Source organism: Kryptolebias marmoratus, linkage group LG7, assembly GCF_001649575.2.
Source record: "Kryptolebias marmoratus isolate JLee-2015 linkage group LG7, ASM164957v2, whole genome shotgun sequence".
NCBI classification, from domain to species: domain Eukaryota; kingdom Metazoa; phylum Chordata; class Actinopteri; order Cyprinodontiformes; family Rivulidae; genus Kryptolebias; species Kryptolebias marmoratus.
The window spans coordinates 4,074,722-4,093,850 of NC_051436.1; the positions used below are offsets into that span (position 1 = coordinate 4,074,722).

Below are 19,129 nucleotides of genomic sequence, written 5' to 3' on the forward strand. Positions count from 1 at the left end.
TTCCATTCCCTGTTTGATGTCAGCTGCTGCTGTGAGCTGGTTAACAACAGAGCTTTCCTCTTGTCGTCGAAGGCTCTTTATGCTGTTTGAGAATTGTTCTCTGTATCCCTCAACCAGATGAACATGACCCTCTGGCTGCTTAAAGTATTCTTTCAGATTGTTTTGCAGCTTTGTCTCCCATTCAGACAGCTCTGTGATCGATTCACTTTTCAACTGACTGATGAATTCTCTCAGGGCAGATAATTCAGATTTTGTTGCAATGGTTCCAAAATTGGAAATTCTTGTTTCTGCTTTGGTAACCCAGGTGTACATTGCTTTTTTGAACTCCCACTCCCATTTGTTGAATTCTGTACAGAGCTTCATGTATGCATCAGCTACCAGGCTGTTTCTAAAGCTGAAGATGAAGTTTTCATGTTTTACTGCAGTCCACAGGCTGCTCATCCACTCTCTAAACTGCAGGATATTATTAGAAGTTGACTCACACGTTCCCAGCTGTTGGATGATGTTTTTCTTGAGCTCATAGACAGCCTCACTGTATCCTGCATTGACTGGTGCCATTGGTGGGTTTCCATTCCAGAGTCCAGGAATGTAGCTGTTCCCAGTGTCTGGATTGTACTCCATCACATCAGTGAAGCTCTTGTTCTCCTCTTTCTTTTCCATTTTAGCTGCTGCCTGGGTCATCTCATTCAGCTGTTGTAGGAGCAGCTTCCTGTCTCGTAGGTTCTTCTCATGGGCTGAAACATCTGAAACGTTCTGGTGAACAAACTGACATTTAGGTTTTTTACCAACCTCCTTCATCCTGAGGAAAGCATGCACCACTATCTGCAGGATGTCTTTCATCTCTGCTGAATTCTCCATTGNNNNCTCTTTCTTTTCCATTTTAGCTGCTGCCTGGGTCATCTCATTCAGCTGTTGTAGGAGCAGCTTCCTGTCTCGTAGGTTGTTCTCATGGGCTGAAACATCTGAAACGTTCTGGTGAACAAACTGACATTTAGGTTTTTTACCAACCTCCTTCATCCTGAGGAAAGCATGCACCACTATCTGCAGGATGTCTTTCATCTCTGTTGAATTCTCCATTGCAATATTGATAATGGTGATATCACTCAGCCCAACAACAAGAGTTGCAAGCTCATTGTCATGTTCATGACTGTTGTCCAGTTGTGCGAGTTCTGGTGACTTTAAGCCTTCAGTGTCGATGATCATCATGAAGTCACAGTTGAGATCTTTTTTGACGTCTTCATTGACTTTGATGAGCAGCATGAAGGCACCTCGAGTGCATCGACCACTGCTGACTGCAAACTGAACTCCAAACATGGTGTTAAGGAGAGTGGACTTTCCTGTGCTCTGAACTCCAAGAACTGTGGCGACCAGGATCTTGTTCTTTGGAGACACCAAGTCATTGAGCTGAGAGAGAACATCACTCACCCATCTGAGAGGAATGTTGGATGCATCTCCATCTACAAGCTCAAGAGGAAATCCATCCAGCAACAACTGAGCACAGAGTTTTGGCAGATGCTGCAGCTGTTGACGGGATGGGTCTGTTTCTGGGAGGGAAAGAGAAGCTTCATAGATCTGACCCATTTCACGGAAGAAGTGTTCAGTTCCCAGTGAGATATTGGAAAGTTGTTTGTCAATTTCTTTGATTTCCTCTTTGTTCTTAGAGTCATTGCACTTTTCCTTGTAAAGCTCTCTGAGTCCAGACAGTTTTCCACGAGAGAGGTTGTCAAGGTTCATTCGCATCCATTTCAGGAAATAACGCCTCTCTGTTCCTGGGCTGGATATTCCACTGATGAAACATGTCATTGCATTTGACATTGCATAGTTGGTTTGTTTTCTTCGCAGTTCTCTTTTCTGTTCTTGAAGATTACTTCTGTAAGTTTCTATGTCTTCAGAACCAATATTTTGAAGGCGAAACTCTTCCTTCTCTAAAGAAGTCAGTTCTTTCCATATTTGACCTCGTAATGGAAGCTGCTCTTCTTTGTATTTTAGTATGTCTTGAATCTCTGCAGTGATGGCATCTGCATTTTCCTTTCCAGCCTGGCACTCTGAAGAGTCTTCATCAACTAAGATTCCGAAATCTTGAGCAATAGCTGCCATTCTTTTGACTGACATTCTCATTGTTGTCTTATCAACAACATTACTGACCTTTTTTCTCAAACATTTTACAAAATCTGCATCGTTTGTCTGTTTTTTCTTTATAATTATGTTGTTTTTAGTCAAGCTCAATTTGTTTTGTATTTTCTTTACAGCATCTAAACTGAAGTTCTTGCTCTGATGGTTTCCCACCAAGAAGATCTGGGCTTTGTGGTCTTTGTTAGTTAGCAGTTCACACTCAGGGTCCAGCTGGTCAAAAAACACAAAAACTGCTGCAGATGTCTGACACAAAAAGGAGTATTGTGTTTCAAATGAAGCAATGTCACCACGGAGGTTAGCTATAGCAACTGGCTCACTGAAGATGTCCATGTTTTTGTTTCCACAGGGAAGGTACCAGCTGATTTCAGTCAGTCCATTGGAGATTCTTCGTGGAGCATCTCCACACTCCATGTTGTGGTGAACAAAGGTGTCATGGTACTGCTGAGAATTACTCAGGAGTTTATTGAGGATCTCAGATTTAGACAAGGAACACTCACCAAGTCTCACAAAGGAGACCAATGGAAGTTCAGAAAAAACGATTCTTTCTTCTTTGAAGCCCTTGGATTCAGAGAGAGACAGAGGTCTGTACTTCTTAACAATGTCTCTCATGGCCCACAGCATGAGTGTGCACTGGTTTGTATCACAGTTGGGAAGCAGCAGGGGCACAGAGAACTGACACATGGACATGTTTAGAGCCAATTCTTGCTGAACAAAACCATCAGAACACAGGAAGAGAGCAGTGATTATATCAAGAGGGTTTAACATGTCATCTGTGATTGGATCTTCAAAAACATCATCAGAATCTGACTCTATAGCCTCTGGTTCAGATGGGTATCTCACATTTCTAGATGTCACATTAACCATCATCAGTTTTTTTAAAAAATACCATGGAAGATCTAATTTAAACTTGACAGGTTCATCTGTGATGGTCTTCTCATTGATCTCAAGTATCTTGCTGAGTGAGAGCTTCTCTCTGTAGTGCTGCTTCAACCCCAGATCCTCCAAGAAACTTCCCAAGTCAGTATCTGTGAAGACAAAGTTGACAAGTTTTATAAATTGTTCCTAATTCATTTATTTATTTTACAATTAATTTTTATTTATTTTTACATAGAAGCTAATAAATAAATAAAATACAATAAAATAAAACACTGCAGATAAATTGGAGTGCTTGAAATGGCAAAAGCTGAAGGTTTTATGAAGCCTTTTCACAGATAAATCCAAAAAAAATATAGAAAACATACAATAACCAACAATTAAATGAAAAACCCATCAATAACAAAAAGATACATACAAACAAGTAGTCAGGCTTTTTCAGTTGTAGCTCCTTAATTGTGGAACCAGCTGCCCCTTATGTATCAGACAGGCTTCAACTTTTGGTGCTTATAAGTCTGATTTTAAAACACATTTGTACTTTGTGGCTTTTAATACAGCTTGAGCGTTGACATATTTTGCTTCATTTTGGGTTTTTTTTTCGTGTGTCCTATACTTTTTTTTTTTTTATTTATTTTGTTTGTATGGTCACTTGTTTGGTATTATTTTTTTACTATTTATTGCATTGTGTGCAGTACAATAGTTGTTTTTAAATTTGGTATAAATTAATCTGATTTGAATTGAAACATGTTCCATCAAAAGTAGCAAAAAATCACTGAGTAAAATTTGCTTAAAACAATTTTTTCAAATTTTTAACTGTCAAACAAGTTCTAGACACCTGAAAAAACTTGTACCATAGTTTATTTCCTGTATATTGTAATGAAAATAGCGTGGCACAGTAGAATAGTGGTTAGAGCTGTTGCCTCCCAGCAAGAAGGTTGCAGGATCGCTTCCCTGTGGGCACGTGGGTTTACACGGGCTTCCTCCCACAGACCCAAAACATGCATGTTAGGTTAATTGTGCCCCTTTTCCACCGGCTCTAAAGGTCCCGGCTCCACTCTACTCGGCTTGCTTTGCGCGCATTTCCACTGGCTTTTTTCGAGGTCGGTCCGTGCTTTTTTTGGCCCTGCTTTGGAATAGGGTCCAACTGGGCCAGCCCTGCTTTAGTGGGTGACACAAGGTAGCTCCTGTTCACTCATTGGTAGTGGGTGTGGTCAGATTGCAGCGTAAAGAGCGAAGAAAACACTGATAGACAATTTTGGAATGGTAGCAAAGTAATTGGACTATAAACAACAGCGTTAGCTTACCCTGCAACATTTATGCCGTCTGTCCCCCAGCTGAAGGCGCTGTAAAGCCTGAAATCTCCGGCGGATAACAGCTGTCCTACTCCGCGCAACAATCGCGGCATCCAGAGCGTTTCTTCCACTGCGCCTCTCTTCCTGAAGTCTCAGGAGAATCCCCATAAGTTTAAAAATCAGCAACAACACAGGGCCAACGTTGTCCATAGCGCTTTCATTGTTTACACAAATGCGGTAGCACACGGTGTGGCTTTGGACCCCGCCTCCCCCCTCCCACCAACACAAGGAGGCGTTCCTGTGCTACTGACCAAACTGGCCGATGGAAACGCGATGCATTTTTTACAGAGCCGAGCCAAGTAGAGTGGAGTGGAGCGGGGCTGCTCATGAAGAAATTGTCCTTAGGGTGTGAGTGAGAGTGTGAATAGTTGTTTGTCTCATTCGTCTCTATTTGGCCCTGCAATGGACTTGCGACCAGTCCAGGGTCCAGGCACCAGCTCCCTGAGACCCAGAATGGAGAAGCAGGTAAAGAAAATGAATGGATGGATGGATGTAATGAAAATTTTAATGAAACAATCCTTGAACTGCTCTAACACATTTCCATCATTTGAATTTTATGTTAAAATTTTATGAATTACAATTAGAAAGATCAGAATAAATTAAACTCATACAATGTTAGAGACCAAGTTTCAGTGACAAGATTATTCACCTTCCTTATAATACCAACAGATTTATTTATTTTTCTGCATACTGAGTCAGTGCTCTTTTCAATTCAAAATTTCATCAAGAATTTCCAAGAATCTGGTAGATGACACTTCAGTTATTTCAGCAAACAGAATTAAATTTTTTTATAAACTTTTAAATATAACTTTCTCTTCAAAAATAATTGTTTATATTTACAGATATTTTTAGATTGAATCATGTATCATAAGTACTTCAACCAACATTTCCCTCCTTAATCAGTGAATCAAAGTTTGATTGAGCATAGATTAGAGTTGTATCATTTGCAAACATTATTGATGTGAGGATATTTGAAACTTTGGTTAATGACATACAGAAGAAATAAGTGGTCCAAAACGGAATCCCTGAGAAACCCTACAGTATAGTCTAGCCTTGGTGGAATTACAACTCATAATACAAAGAAATTATCTCCAATGAGACAAATAGCTTTTTAACAATTCTAATGTAGAAACATGAAACCATTTTTTTCAATAAGATAAATTGATTAACTGTATCAAAAGCTTTTGATATATCTCGAAAAGTTCATTCTGTGGTGTTTTATTAATTTGCTTCCTGGTTGCTGGTTCTTGTTCTCCCATTGGCTGGTGAATTAATCACCCGCAGCTGCAGAGGATCAGGTTTATTAGAGTGGCTGCATACTTAAGGCTGCCGTGTGGATAAGACCAGCGCTGGAGCATCGCTTGCCCAGGGTAAAGCATCTAAGCCTACTAGAGATCTAAAAGTTCTTTTGGTTTACTCAACTAAACTTTTAATTCAAGAATTCCAACATGTCTTTGATCAGATTAATCTCTTTAGCTATCAGGATAGATAACCGTCGAAAGGACATGGACTCCATTACCCACAATTCCAAACCGTCAAGTCTCCGCCCCACGGATGACGTTTTTTTCCCATCAGATCTTACCTGTGACTGAACCAGAAGTAATGCAGGTTGGTCGCACTCGGTTATCTCCCGAAGAAAGACAAAGATGCTTTTTAGCTAAGGAATGTATCTATTGTGGAGGAAAGGGACACTTTGTGGCAAAATGTCCGCTCTGGGGAAACGGACCAGCCCGCCAATAGCTCAGGGGAATTTATCGGATTCATGTTATTTTTCCCCTGCTTCGTTACTCTTGTTACCAGCTACCATAATTTCCGATCACATCTTGTTACCTATCGCTGCTTTAATGGATTCTGGAGCCGAACTCAACCTTATCTCAGTGGATTTGGTGGAACAGCTGGGCCTCTCTACTACCCCCCTGGATTCAGCCCGCTCTGTGGCTGGCCTTACTGGTCAAACATTATCACAGATCGACCACAAAGTCTCCAACCTCCGGGTGCTGGTTTCCAGTAATCACCACAAGACGGGTGAGTTTTTCGTTTTTTGTTCCTCCTCACCTCAGTTGATTTTTGGTTTTCCGTGTCTTCAAACTCACAATCCCGTGTTTAATTGGCCTGAAAGACGTGTTGAGTCTTGGAGCAGTTTCTGTTTAAAACACGGCTGCCACCTTGCTGCCCCTTCGGGAAGCAAGGTGGTGGAGTCTGTGGAGGAGGTTGACCTTTCTAAGGTGCCACAAAATTATCACGATCTGCCTCCGGTATTTAGCAAACAGAAGGCCCTTTCGCTCACCCTCCTCACAGACCATACGACTGATCCATAGATTTGCTTCCCAGTGTGCCGCTTCCTTCAAGCCAACTTTTTCACCTGTCTATATGGGAACCAACTCTATGTAAAAGCCGAGAAATGTGAGTTCCATGTTTCTACAGTCTCATTTTTGGGCTTTATTTTTGAACAAGGACAATACTGCACCAACCCTGAAAAGGTATGGGCAGTCACTGAGTGGCCTACTCCCTCCAATTGTAAGGAGCATCAACGTTTCCTCTGCTTTGCAAACTTCTACAGACGTTTCATTAAAAACTACAGCCTAGTTGCCTCCCCGTTAACTCGATTAACCTTTATTGTGGAGGTCGATGCATCCGACTCAGGGGGTGGGAGCGGTGTTGTCTCAACACTCGGGTACGGATAATAAGATCCATCCCTGTGCTTTCTTCTCTCGGAGGCTCTCTCCTTCAGAGAAGAACTATGACGTGGGGAATCGTGAACTGTTGGCCATAAAGTTAGCCCTCAAAGAATGGAGACACTGGCTAGAAGGTTCCGAACTCCCTTTCATCATTTGGACGGATCCTAAAAACCTCACTTATTTACAGAATGCCAAACGACTTAACCCTAGACAAGCCAGATGGTCATTGTTCTTTGTTCGGTTTAACTTTACCATTACTTACAGACCCAGATCCAGGAATGTTAAACCCAATGCTCTCTCCAGGCAATTCTCCTCCTCCGAGACCTCAAAGGACGACTCCAAGGTTCTACCCCTCACCTGCTTCTTGGGCGTACTTACCTGGGAAATTGAAAATACCATCTCAGAGGCTTTGCGGTCTGAACCAGATCCAGGTTACCGGGCCCCAGGGTAAAAGATTCATTTCATGATCTATTGTCAGTAAAGTGTTGGCTTGGGTGCACAATCATTATTTCACCTGTCATCCTGGCATCTCCCGTATGTTGTGTTTTACTAAGAGACATTTCTGGTGGCCCACTATGAACACAGACATCAAGGAGTTTGTCATAGCATGTCCCACCTGTGCCAGGAATAAAAGCAGTCACCAACCTCCGGCCAGACCTCTCCAACCACTTCCCACACCAGCTCGTCCTTGGTCACACATCGCCTTGGATTTCATCACTGGTCTACCACCTTCTGAAGGTAACACAGTTATTTTGAACATCGTGGACAGATTCTCCAAGGCGGTCCACTTTGTGCCTCTAGCCAAACTCCCCTCTGCTCTCGAGACTGCTCAACTCCTTGTCACTCACATGTTCCATTTACACGGCATCCCCATAGACATCGTATCCGATCATGGACCGCAGTTCATTTCACAAGTCTGGAAAGCTTTTTGCAATGCAGGTATGCTAATGTCAGTCTCACCTCCAGTTACCACCCACAGTCAAATGGACAGACCAAGAGATGCAACCAGGAGTTAGAGTCAGCCCTTCGGTGCATTATTAATAACAATCCCTCCTCCTGGTGCAAACCTCTACCCTGGGTCGAATATGCACACAACTGCCATACCTCCTCTGCCACAGGTTTCTCTCCTTTTGAGGCCTCTCTTGGCTATAACCCTCCTCTGTTCCCTAGTCAGGAAACTGAAGTCCTGGTCCCCTCAGTCCAGATACATCTTCGTCGAAGTCGCCGGATCTGGAAACAGACCAGAGCAGCCCTTCTGAGGACCGCCCAGCAGAACAAGAGGTTTGCTGACCGCCATCATTCATCGGCTCCTACGTACCAAGTAGGTCAGAAGGTATGATTGTCAGCTCGAGACCTTAATATCAAAGATGCACCCAAAAAACTGGCACCAAATGTCGTCGGCCCATACCTCATAGAGAAGATCATTAACCCATCAGCTGTAAGACTCAAGTTACCTCTTTCTATGAAAATTCACCCCACTTTTCGCATATCTCATGTCAAACACGTTTCTGAGAGTCCTGTGTCCCCTCGAGCACTGTAAATAAAATCACTTACCTTTACGCCTACGTCTGTCTGTCATTGAGCTGGTCACTGTTGACTATCTGATAGATCCTGACACATTCATTCATTATTATCACGTTCAGAAGTAACCCTGTCAATCAGGTGAAAGAGAGCCACACAAGTGGAATGTTTTTGAAAAAAAACATTGATGTAAGTATAATATTAAGTTACAATTTAAATATGAGAGAATCCTTTTACAACTGGTGAAACCATCATCAGCCACTTTTCTCCTTATCCCTGAGTACTGGACTGGTCTCAAAAGAATTTAAAAATAGCAAAATATTCCTCTGTTTAGTGAGAAAGGCAGAGACATTAATAAAGTTTTCATTTATGTCACTTAATACTTTAATATTAGGAGGTTCAAAAGAGAAAATTCTTTGTATTATGGTAATTTCACCATCTGAAAAGACTGAAGATAACTAATAAAGGTTTTTCTTTTTATGAAACATCTGAATAATTATTTTTCTAAGTGGCTTTATTGTTATCAGAACACTTTTTCATCAAAGTTTAGAGTTTGTCTCAATTTTTTTAAGGAATCTAGTTGAGATTTATTCTGCGTTTTCTTCTATAGTCTTTTTCTCTTTGCCACATAAAGCTCAGACTGGTGAAGAACCAGGGCAGCCTTTGTTTTTTTTGTTGTTTTGTTTTTTTCTACTCTCGGCGAAGGCAGACACATTGTTCTTCTTTACGTTAAATCCTAGTTTAGTTTATGTTATATCATAGTTTGGTTCTCCTCAGCTTATTTTTGGTTTACTCTGTACTTTTGTGTCTTTAGTGTCTGATGTTTTAGATATGTTTAGTTTTAACTTTATATTGTGTGTTTTCATGATTCCTTTGAATCGCCTTGTTGCTGAAAAGTGCTATATAAATAAATTTGTCTTGACTTGACTTGACTTGTTGGGGGTCAGTCTCTCCCATCTCACTTGCTAAAGCTTGTAACTCCTTCAGAGTGTTTACAGGTGTTACTATTCTCTTTGTTGTCCATTCAATCAGTTTATGAGGATGGCCTGCTCTTAGTAGATTTAACCGTTTCATATTCCTTCCGTTTCTTGATGAAGGATTAAACAGAACTCCTGCGGATGTTTAGGGCCTTGGAAATCCTGTTGCATCCACACCCTGACTGAAAAGAACAAGTACTCTAAAAAAATATTTTCATTAAGTTGAATTAGAACAGTTACTTCAAAGGGGGTGAATATTTATGCCATTACTTATTTTACATTACATAGCTTTTATTTAATTTATATTAATCTGTCAAAATTTTATTTCACTTTGATATTATAGATGTTTTTTGTGAAACATCTTTTGCAAAGGACAGTTTATCTTGATCATGGCTGAATGACAGCAATAAAAGCATAAAACATCTAAAGGTTAAATACTTTTTATAAGCACTGTACTTTGTTTCATTTTCCTCAGCAATTTGAATAAAGAAACTGTTAACAAAAGCTTGGTAAATTTTTCGTTTTGTTTATAGGAAACACATAGTGACAAACATTCATAAAAATACATAACTTTCATAAACTTTTGCGATGGAATATCTGTATTATTTTCTTTATAAACGTTTCATGAACTGATGCATAATCTCTTTAAATTTAGAAATGTTTGATTTACTCATTTTTTATTAAATTTTGTTCTTTGTGTAAGTTTCTTTGCCTTGTTTGAGTATATTGGAAAATGATCTAACAAGTCTGAATACAAGATACAAATATACTCAGAAAGACTTCATTTTAAAAGCAAAAGAACTTCTGTCAGTTTTTAAAACATGAGAAAACAAATATTGATTTAAAACAGGAGCAGAGTTAAGTATTTGAGTCCTCTCAGAAAATTATTTTAAAGTTCCTTTTCAATTGATAAGCAGAGCTGCAGTTTTCCAAATAATCTCCAGATTTTACAAGGGTTTTTTAAAGCAAAGCTTTTGGTCTATTCCACTGCTATCCTACATTTTGTCCATATTATCAAATTTGTTCTATTTAGTGTGTAAAAGTTAAATGTGTGGCTTACTTTTTTCTTTAGTCTGCATTTCGTGAGGTGCCTGTAGGTCCAACACTTGTTTGCTTTGTGTTTGTTCTGTTGTCCCTTACAGTTTCTACCTCTTTGTAGCTGATCACAGTGTAGTCCTCTGTTTTACCAACAGGAGTGTCCAGAGGCTGAGATATATTCACTGCTGACATTATACACTGACATCTTCACAGGATGGGAAATAGCTGTGGAAATAATAATAAAAAGGTTGTTGTTATTGGTATTGATAGGAAGGAAGGAAAGCTGCAGAGAGCTTCCAGTGGACCTTTCTCAATATCTCCCCAAAAGTGAACCTCAGCTCTCCAGCCCCAGTTACAAGCAGGGCAGTGTGAGACCCTGGAATGAAATGGAGTTTCTAAGATTACTTTTCCAGGTCTTTAGAGAACAAACAAACTGCATGTGTGTGTGCATGCACAACACACAGAAATATGAAGAAATAGTCAGTAGAAGAATGTAAAGTATTTTGTTTCCTACAATCGTTTTATAGCTAAAAATACCGCTGCCTGTAGGTATCAGGTGTGTATTCAGTAACTACCCCAAAAGTACCCTGTAAGTACACCCTATGTAACTTGTGGGTACCTTGTGAGTACAAGGTAACAGGTCATTTCATATTACAGTCTAGTTCCAGTAGTTACCCTGTAGGTACTGGTCTGTATTATGTATTACCTAAAACATATATATAAATAATATGATAATATATGATGGAAAAAATTCAAAAATAAATCCTAAAATCAGTCTTGAGGCACTGACAACAATATCTTGGCTTTACAAATATAAAGTCTACCCCTGCCAATGCAAGGATTATTTGTCAACAACAAAAAATATTAACTTTTTCCAGCACAAGTATTTTAATCATTAGTCCTTAAAAACAATCAATTTCTAATGCTTTTTTTTACATATGTTAAAAATGTTTTAAGGGGTAAAAGTAGATTTGTTTGCTTTCTTGTTCAGTAATAAGCTTATCTATATTAGTTGTAAAGAATATGTTTCATACAGAAATGATCAAACTGTTCTTTGTGCACATTTTGTAATCCTTACATTATTAAGATAAATGTTTTTGCATTTGGGGTGTTGCACTGACAGTAGCTGCGCATTGAGGCTGATGTTACTTGATAGTGAACATTTTAATAAAAATGATCTTCTATTCATTATTGTCTACCGTGTCACATTTATCACCAACATCTTGTTTGAGTTTATTTTTATGTATACAAATCTGAGAAAGAAATGTTAAATATTTCTTTTTAAGGCAAAAGCAAAAATTACTTGGAATTTTTCCATTGCCTAAGAAAATAGATATCTACATGCATAAGAAACATGTATACCATGCTCATTACAAGATTGGGCATCAATATTATCATTACCACGTTCAAGTCAGAATAGAAGTTTACAGTATGAACCCTGTAAGTCATGCATTATTCGCATGTTTTCCTGAACTAACTGAACCATGACTTCTTGGTATTTGTCATATCAATAGTAAATGACCAATAATAATAATAATCAGTAGTATAAAGAGCTTACCTTTGCGAAATATGTGCCCATGTCAAAATGTATAAAACGAAAGACCTTATTCTCAAGAACGCTGCAGCACCACTCTGTGTTTGCTGTGATGCCGTGTTGAGCTGAGGGCGGCGACTCTTTTTGTGAGTCGGTGCATGAAACTGTGCATTTGTATATATGTATATAACCCCCCCCCCACACACACACACACACACACACACACACACACACACACACATCTTCCCGCATATTAAGCAAAGACCGGTCCAACCAGAGTGCAGCAGCCATTTACTGGAAGACAGAACAAGAAAGGAGACACTTCTTAATGAGGAAGTACAAAGTCAAGAATGCATTCTGGAAAGTCTGAGACCTTTTTATGCAGAGAAGAATGTGGGTTATGAGTCATAGCACATAGGACCCAAATAAACACCTCCTTAAAAATTCCTTAAACCAAAAATACAACATATGTTGGATGCACATTATATTACTCCATGAAGACTGTATTTGGACCTATTTTCTGTCTCCATGTTGGTCTCAGGAACTCACCCTCAGGTTAAACGTTCTGATCAGCAGTCTGACAGAAATGTGATCATGTCTGTTTGTCTGGTTTCTCCATCCAGCCTCTGTTAAACAGATGCATTGCTCTCAACATTTTGTTGAAGTACTAATACTAACTACTACTGCCATAGGGCTAAAAGGAAAACACCTTCTGCCATGATCGACTGTTTTTGTCTTTTGATTTATTTTGGTCCTTTCTCTGGTACTTTTGGTTTATTGCTTTTATTTAATTTATGTTGTCACACCGGAAACCTGTATTACAAAGAGAGATTAACAGCTTAAGCTGGCTATGTTAAGCAAAGCAAGAATTTTGGGTATGATGAAGTCTCTCTTTTAGGTTGGTTAGTTCGATTATCATGGTAACACAGGCTGAACTCACAACCTGCTCCACAGCAAGTTATAAGCCTTTTTGTACTTGTTTGGAACATTAAAATAGTTTTGGTAAATTCAGAACATGTATTTGACTTATTTTGTCATAATAAAGTTATTTTCAATAAAGTTATGATTTAAAAAACACAGCAGCAGAAGCTTTTCTTAGGAAGTGTTTCTTCATAAATTTTTGTTTTCTTATTCCTTACTTATATATGTATTATATATGTAGCCAGTTTTTTGTAATTTCCTATAATTTTTTGTTGTTGTTATTATGAGGAGTGAATAAAATGGCTAAGGAGGAAAAAACACTTTACTTTGAAACTAGCATTGTTTAACGACTGCTCTGATTGGATGTTTTTTGTTCTACACTTCAGTACAAAAGGTTCAGCTGGTAACAGCAGTAAGTGTAGTGCAAAGTGCAGTTAAATCAACAGAAAGAAAGAAAAGAGTCTCCTCTTGAGTCTAAAAAAACTTGTACATCGTCATTCTTCACTCGTATCATTGTACCAGCTTGTAAAGATCCCATGTTTAGTCAAACATATTTTAAAGTACAAAACTGATTATTCTCAAACACAATAGCTATACAACAACACAATCTATTAATATTTTATATATATATATATATATATATATATATATAATGAAAACCTGACAAATTGCAAATAAAAAATATTGTTAACATTTAAAGAATAAAGTTGAATCAATAACAATAAAAGGTGTTCATTGATATGTAGATTATTTCCAGAACATTTCTTGAACTGTTAACACTATTTCATATGGAAGAAATTATTCTTATTGTACACCATAAATATGATGGTATTAATAATATTTTTACTTCATTTTTTAGTTTCTTGTTAAAAAGCAAGCTTCCAGCTGGTTACGGCCTGTTTTTTTGGTTTGGCCTCCAGAGTAGATCGGGTTGGAGCGAGCGGCAGACAGTGTGCGTGTTAGAGTCTGTCTGTTAGCAAACTGTCTCATAAACCACTGGACAGTGGTTCAGAACCTCTGTTCCTTCCAGGTCCTGCCCCCCTTGTAACACTCACTCAGCTTCCGGCATCTGGGCCCCAATTCAGGGCCCTACAAACTCCATTGGACCAAAGTCCCTCCTCATAGCAGGAACTCAATTCCAACTCAGGTCTGCAGACAGAGATTTAGATAAGATTGCATGAAACAATCAAAAGTTCAAACCAACATTTTGTGGTGCAATTGAAATTAAAACATACCTCCAGGATTTAGATTTTTATTATGAAAAAATTTCCATACACTATGGTTAACACCAAAATCTACCTAAACAAACTCATGTTGTCCAGAAATTACTTTTGTAGTAAACTGGCACCATATAAATAATATGAACTGAACTGATACCACTTACGGTTTTTCAGTTGCAGCAGCAACAATCAGAAAAGCTAAATACCAAGAGTTTGCCGCAGACAATGAGTTTTTTGCCCCATAGCCTGTAGGCCCCAACCAGTCCAATCAGAGTGCAGCAGCCATTTACTGGAAGACAAACCTGAGAAAATGAGGAAGCTTACAACAGTAACCAAAGCACAAAGTGAGGAACTACTGAGTTTTCCCTTGAGTTTATCATAAAGCAACCTTATATCCTCATACCAACTCATAATTACAGCACTTACCAAAAGGAAAAAACATTTATGAACATTTCCAATAACACCTATAAATATCCCATGTCTTGTCAGATGTATTTCAAAGTATTAAATGTATCTTTCTAAAACACGATAGCTACACATCAACACATTCTAGAAATTAAAATACAAAAAAACAAAACAAATAAAAAAAAAAACTTCCATCTTGCTGTATTTGTTCTACTCGGGTGGTTCCACTTTCACTTCAAACTCAGATGCCCTACCAAAGGTTGGGTAAACATGCCCCTTTTAAAGTGTTTGGGGTAAAAAGTCAAGTTAGTCCTTGGGTCACTCCTGAATTGAGGACTCTCCTACATGAGAAGGACCAGCTTTGGGCAAAAGCAAAGAACTCTAAATTAGATGCTGATTTGCTTAATTTTCGCCAGTTACAAAATACATGTACTGCATTGATCAAAAAGGTAAAGAGTTCCAATTATCTAACTGAAACTAAAACTCATTTAAATGACCTATGCAAATTTTGGGAAACAATTAAATCTATTTCTGGCAACTCCTACCCTTACAAAAAAATCCCACGAAATTCACATGTGAAAGTCACATGTGATTTTCATGGGATTTTTTTGTAAGGGCTATTGAGATCTTTCCGCTCAGTTGATGACTGACTCAGGGCCAGTGTTAGACAAGGCGGAGATGTTAAACTGTTTTAATAGGCAGGTTGTTGACTCTAACACCTTATAAAATTAACACCTTAGAATCTTCTGTATCTATTAGCTATACTTTCAGAAATCCAACCTCTGGTCAGACTTTGTTTTCTCTAAACTGTCTGTCAGTGAGGTTTGTAAGGAGTTAAAAAATCTAGATATTAAAAAATCAGGTGCCCCTTATAATCTCCGTCCCTACTTCCTACGTTTAGCAGCTGACATCATAGCGGAACCAGTGACACATATTTAATTTGTCTATTCAACAAAACTGTATCCCTGACAAATGGAAATCAGCTTTTGTCTTGCCTTTATTAAAAGGTGGCGATCCAACTGCACTAAATAACTATAGATCCATTTCCAAATTATGTATTTTAGCAAATATTTTTGAAAAAATAATTAATAAACAGATTAAGCAGTATTTGTACTCAAAACATTTTTTATCACCCTGCCAGTCGGGTTTTAGAAAACAGTTACTGCCACTTTGAAGGTTCTAAATTATGTAATTGAAGCTCTTGATGCCAAGGACTACAGTGCCGCCCTTTTCATAGATCTGTCCAAAGCCTTTGACGCGGTTGTTCATGGGATCTTGTGTCGGAGGTTTGTGGACATAGGGTTTTCTGAACAGGCTACATTGATTTTGTGACATCTTACAAATACCTTGGCATCACCACAGATTAAAATTTAACTTTTAAGCCCCACATTGAAAATCTGCTTAAAAAACCTTAAGTTAAAACAATTTTTTTTTTTTAAACAAGAGTTGTTTCTGAAACAGTGCCGGTAAATATCTCGATTCTGCCACTTTTATGTGTATTTTAGACTATGGGGATGTTGTGTATATGAAAGCCTCTGCCAGCTCATTACGTCTGTTGGACGCTGTCTATCATGGAGCACTGAGATTCATCACAGGTAGCAAAGCCTTCACTCACCACTGCACTTTGTATTCTTCAGTTAAATGCAAATTATAAATAAATTGTTTCCGTTCTGATACAGAGGATTGTTTCACTGGTCTGTTTAATCAGCTAACACTAGAGGGCGCCATTGTGTCATTCATCCATCCAACCCTTTTCTTTACCCACTTCTCCATTCCAGGTCGCAGGGAGCTGGTGCCTATACCCAGCAGCCACTGTGCGAGAGGCGGGGGACACCCTGGACAGGTTGCAAGTCCGTCGCAGGGACACATAGAGACAAACAACTATTCACACTCTCATCTAGTGACAATTTAATAGTCACCAATTAACCTAACCTTTTTGGTCTGTGGGAGGAAACCGGAGCAAACCCATGTGCACACAAGCCAGGATGTGATCCTGCAACCTTCTTGGTGAGAAGCAACAGCTCTAACCACTCTGTGCCACCCATCAGAATTATTCAGTCAGGAGGAAATGTGAGGAAGAAGAAGACAGAACTGGGTGGTTTGACAATCATCTAGACAAGAATCAAAACTACATTTTTATGTGTAAGAATCAAACAAATTAAATTTTTGTAAATATTAAGTTTCTTGTTTTTTCTTTGTCTGTTTGGGGGGTTGAGTGAATAATTATTCCTTATTTAGTCTTAAAAACACAACAGGTGCAGTTTGAAACAATAAATAGCTAAATAAATAAATAAATAAAGGGGCACTTGATAAAATGTTTCATTTTTAGACCAGTTTTTACCTTTACGTTGTTATATTCATGTAGATTTTGTGTAGCATCATGATTCCTGAGAAAAGTCAGAAAGTTATTGTAGCAAAACTTCTCTGAAGCCCTCAGGGGGTCAAAGATAATGTAGTTAGCATCACTAGCTTCCTAAAGAAGTTACTTTTTCAAATATAATTTAGGGCTGCAGTTTCACTACTCTCATTCATTATAATTTATCTTTTAATTCTTCTGTTTTATGCTTAATAATCTGTGCTGCATGATGACTACAACCTGAAATCATCTGTCTAAACATGTGACCAAGGCTAAAAGCCTTTCTTTAAAAGATAGCTCTTCTTTCACTGATCAGTCAGAAAATAAACCTGAGACACAAAGTTTAATCCATCATTAACTGAGTTATTGTAGCTGTGTTTAAATGTAGCCACTAATTACATGTAGGACAGATGGGAGAGCTTTGATACCATAAGATGCCTCATAGTTTCACAGTCATAAGATCACTCAGGTGATTCAAGGTTTTGATCCCATCTATCATGATGTTGTGAAAGTTTTCCTTCTTGCAGAATTTTTTTTTTTAATCTTCTAAAATCCAGAGAGATTGGTGGCAAACAAAGTGCTTCAACCTGGACCTTATATTAGGTCAGTTTTGTTTAAAAACACATCATCAACACCCAGCAGTTTTAAAAATGGACAAACAGATGATAAAACAGACATCTAACCCCTCAGCTTCACTGCAAATCTGCACCTTTTGTCTTATTTTTATATTCTATGTTGAATTCAGAAACCCAAATCTTAAAAAAGATAATGATAAATAGGAAAGTAAACTCCTATAAATGAATGAGGTGATGATATTTCTGTTATTTTAGAAGGTATTCTACACTGTATGCTGTGATTCTGATCTGGGAAACATTAAAGACATTCATAGTCAGACTGCAGAGTGTGTTTTTATTTATTCACTTAAAGTACAGAATGTAACAATATTTAATTCACTAAAAGGTTTAATATTTGACAGAAAATGTCAACAAAAAAAGAATAAAGCATGATTCTTCACACCGTCACATTTTGACAAAATTTAAGCATATCACATTTTCTTTTATTTACCTCACCAAAAGAAAGCACAAGTAATCTTAAAACTATAAAAAATATTTTCCTGCAGATATCTTGTACAAACAAAATGTTCCAAGTCACTCAATTTTTAACAAAATTTAAAAAAAGTGTTACATTGAGTTACATTCATACATTTATTAATAGTTTTAACAGTAAAAGTGTGAACAAGTGAACATTTATGTTTTGATTAACTTGTTTGTAAAAGTCATTTATCCATCTATTTTCTACACCTGTTTGATACCGTTCTGAAAACATACAGAAGAGACAGAAACTACTGATTTTAGACTAAAAAGAAGTTATGGGAAGATAATAGTTTCACTTAACATTAAATGAATCTTTGAGACTTTCTTTGGCCTGTTCTTCTGTAATATTTCTCCAGGAAGCAGGAATGTCAGCAGGTTTTGCATTATATGCTTCAGCAAACTCATTGTTGTACTTTGTCATCACATATTTCCAGAAGTCTGAAGCTTCAAGACTTGCATCTGGACGAATATCCCAGTCTGGAAAAATGTTCCTGTATTCTTTGTAAGGATACCATTTATTCTTTGTTTCACTGCAGCGAAAGTAGCAACCTCTAATAACAGAGGAAGAGCAAATGTCTGTGACAAGTTTGCCTGAGTCGTCCCATTTGCTTTGACCAATACCCTGAGGTCGATGCAGTGAAGCAAAGTGTTCAGTGTGTTCTCTTCCTCCTGCATCACAAGGAACTTCACAGAACGGACACTGTTTGCCACAACCAATCACTCTGTTGAAAATCTCATTCTGAGGGTTCATCTGAAGATGTTTGAGTTTTGTTTCAATGGTTGTGTTCTTCAACTTCTCACTCAGAGCTTCTTTTATTTCCTTCACAGACTCTGTGAGCCAGTCAGCAAACTGTTCCTGGTCAGCATTGTTCAGGATCATGAAGGTACCAAGAGCATCCTGGGAAATCACCAGTTTATCTCCAAGTTCTTTGCAGATATTTTCAACAAATGTCTTCAGACTGTCTGTTGTTTCTGCTTTAGCTGTTTTGATGGCATCATTTATGTTGTCAATGCTTGTCTGAACATG

General features: G+C 38.2%; 1 protein-coding gene across 1 annotated transcript in view; it reads right to left on the reverse strand.

Moving 5' to 3' along the window:
• Positions 1-19,129, reverse strand: part of LOC108251548 (up-regulator of cell proliferation-like) — a gene marked incomplete at its 3' end in the record, with an annotated part of 28,425 nt that continues 9,296 nt past the window's right edge. The window contains exons 4-5 of the mRNA XM_037976727.1: positions 1,080-2,346; positions 1-860 (exon numbers count right to left, since the gene is read on the reverse strand). Coding sequence (XP_037832655.1) covers positions 1-860; positions 1,080-2,346 — 2,127 coding nt within the window. The remainder of the gene's footprint in view (positions 861-1,079; positions 2,347-19,129) is intronic.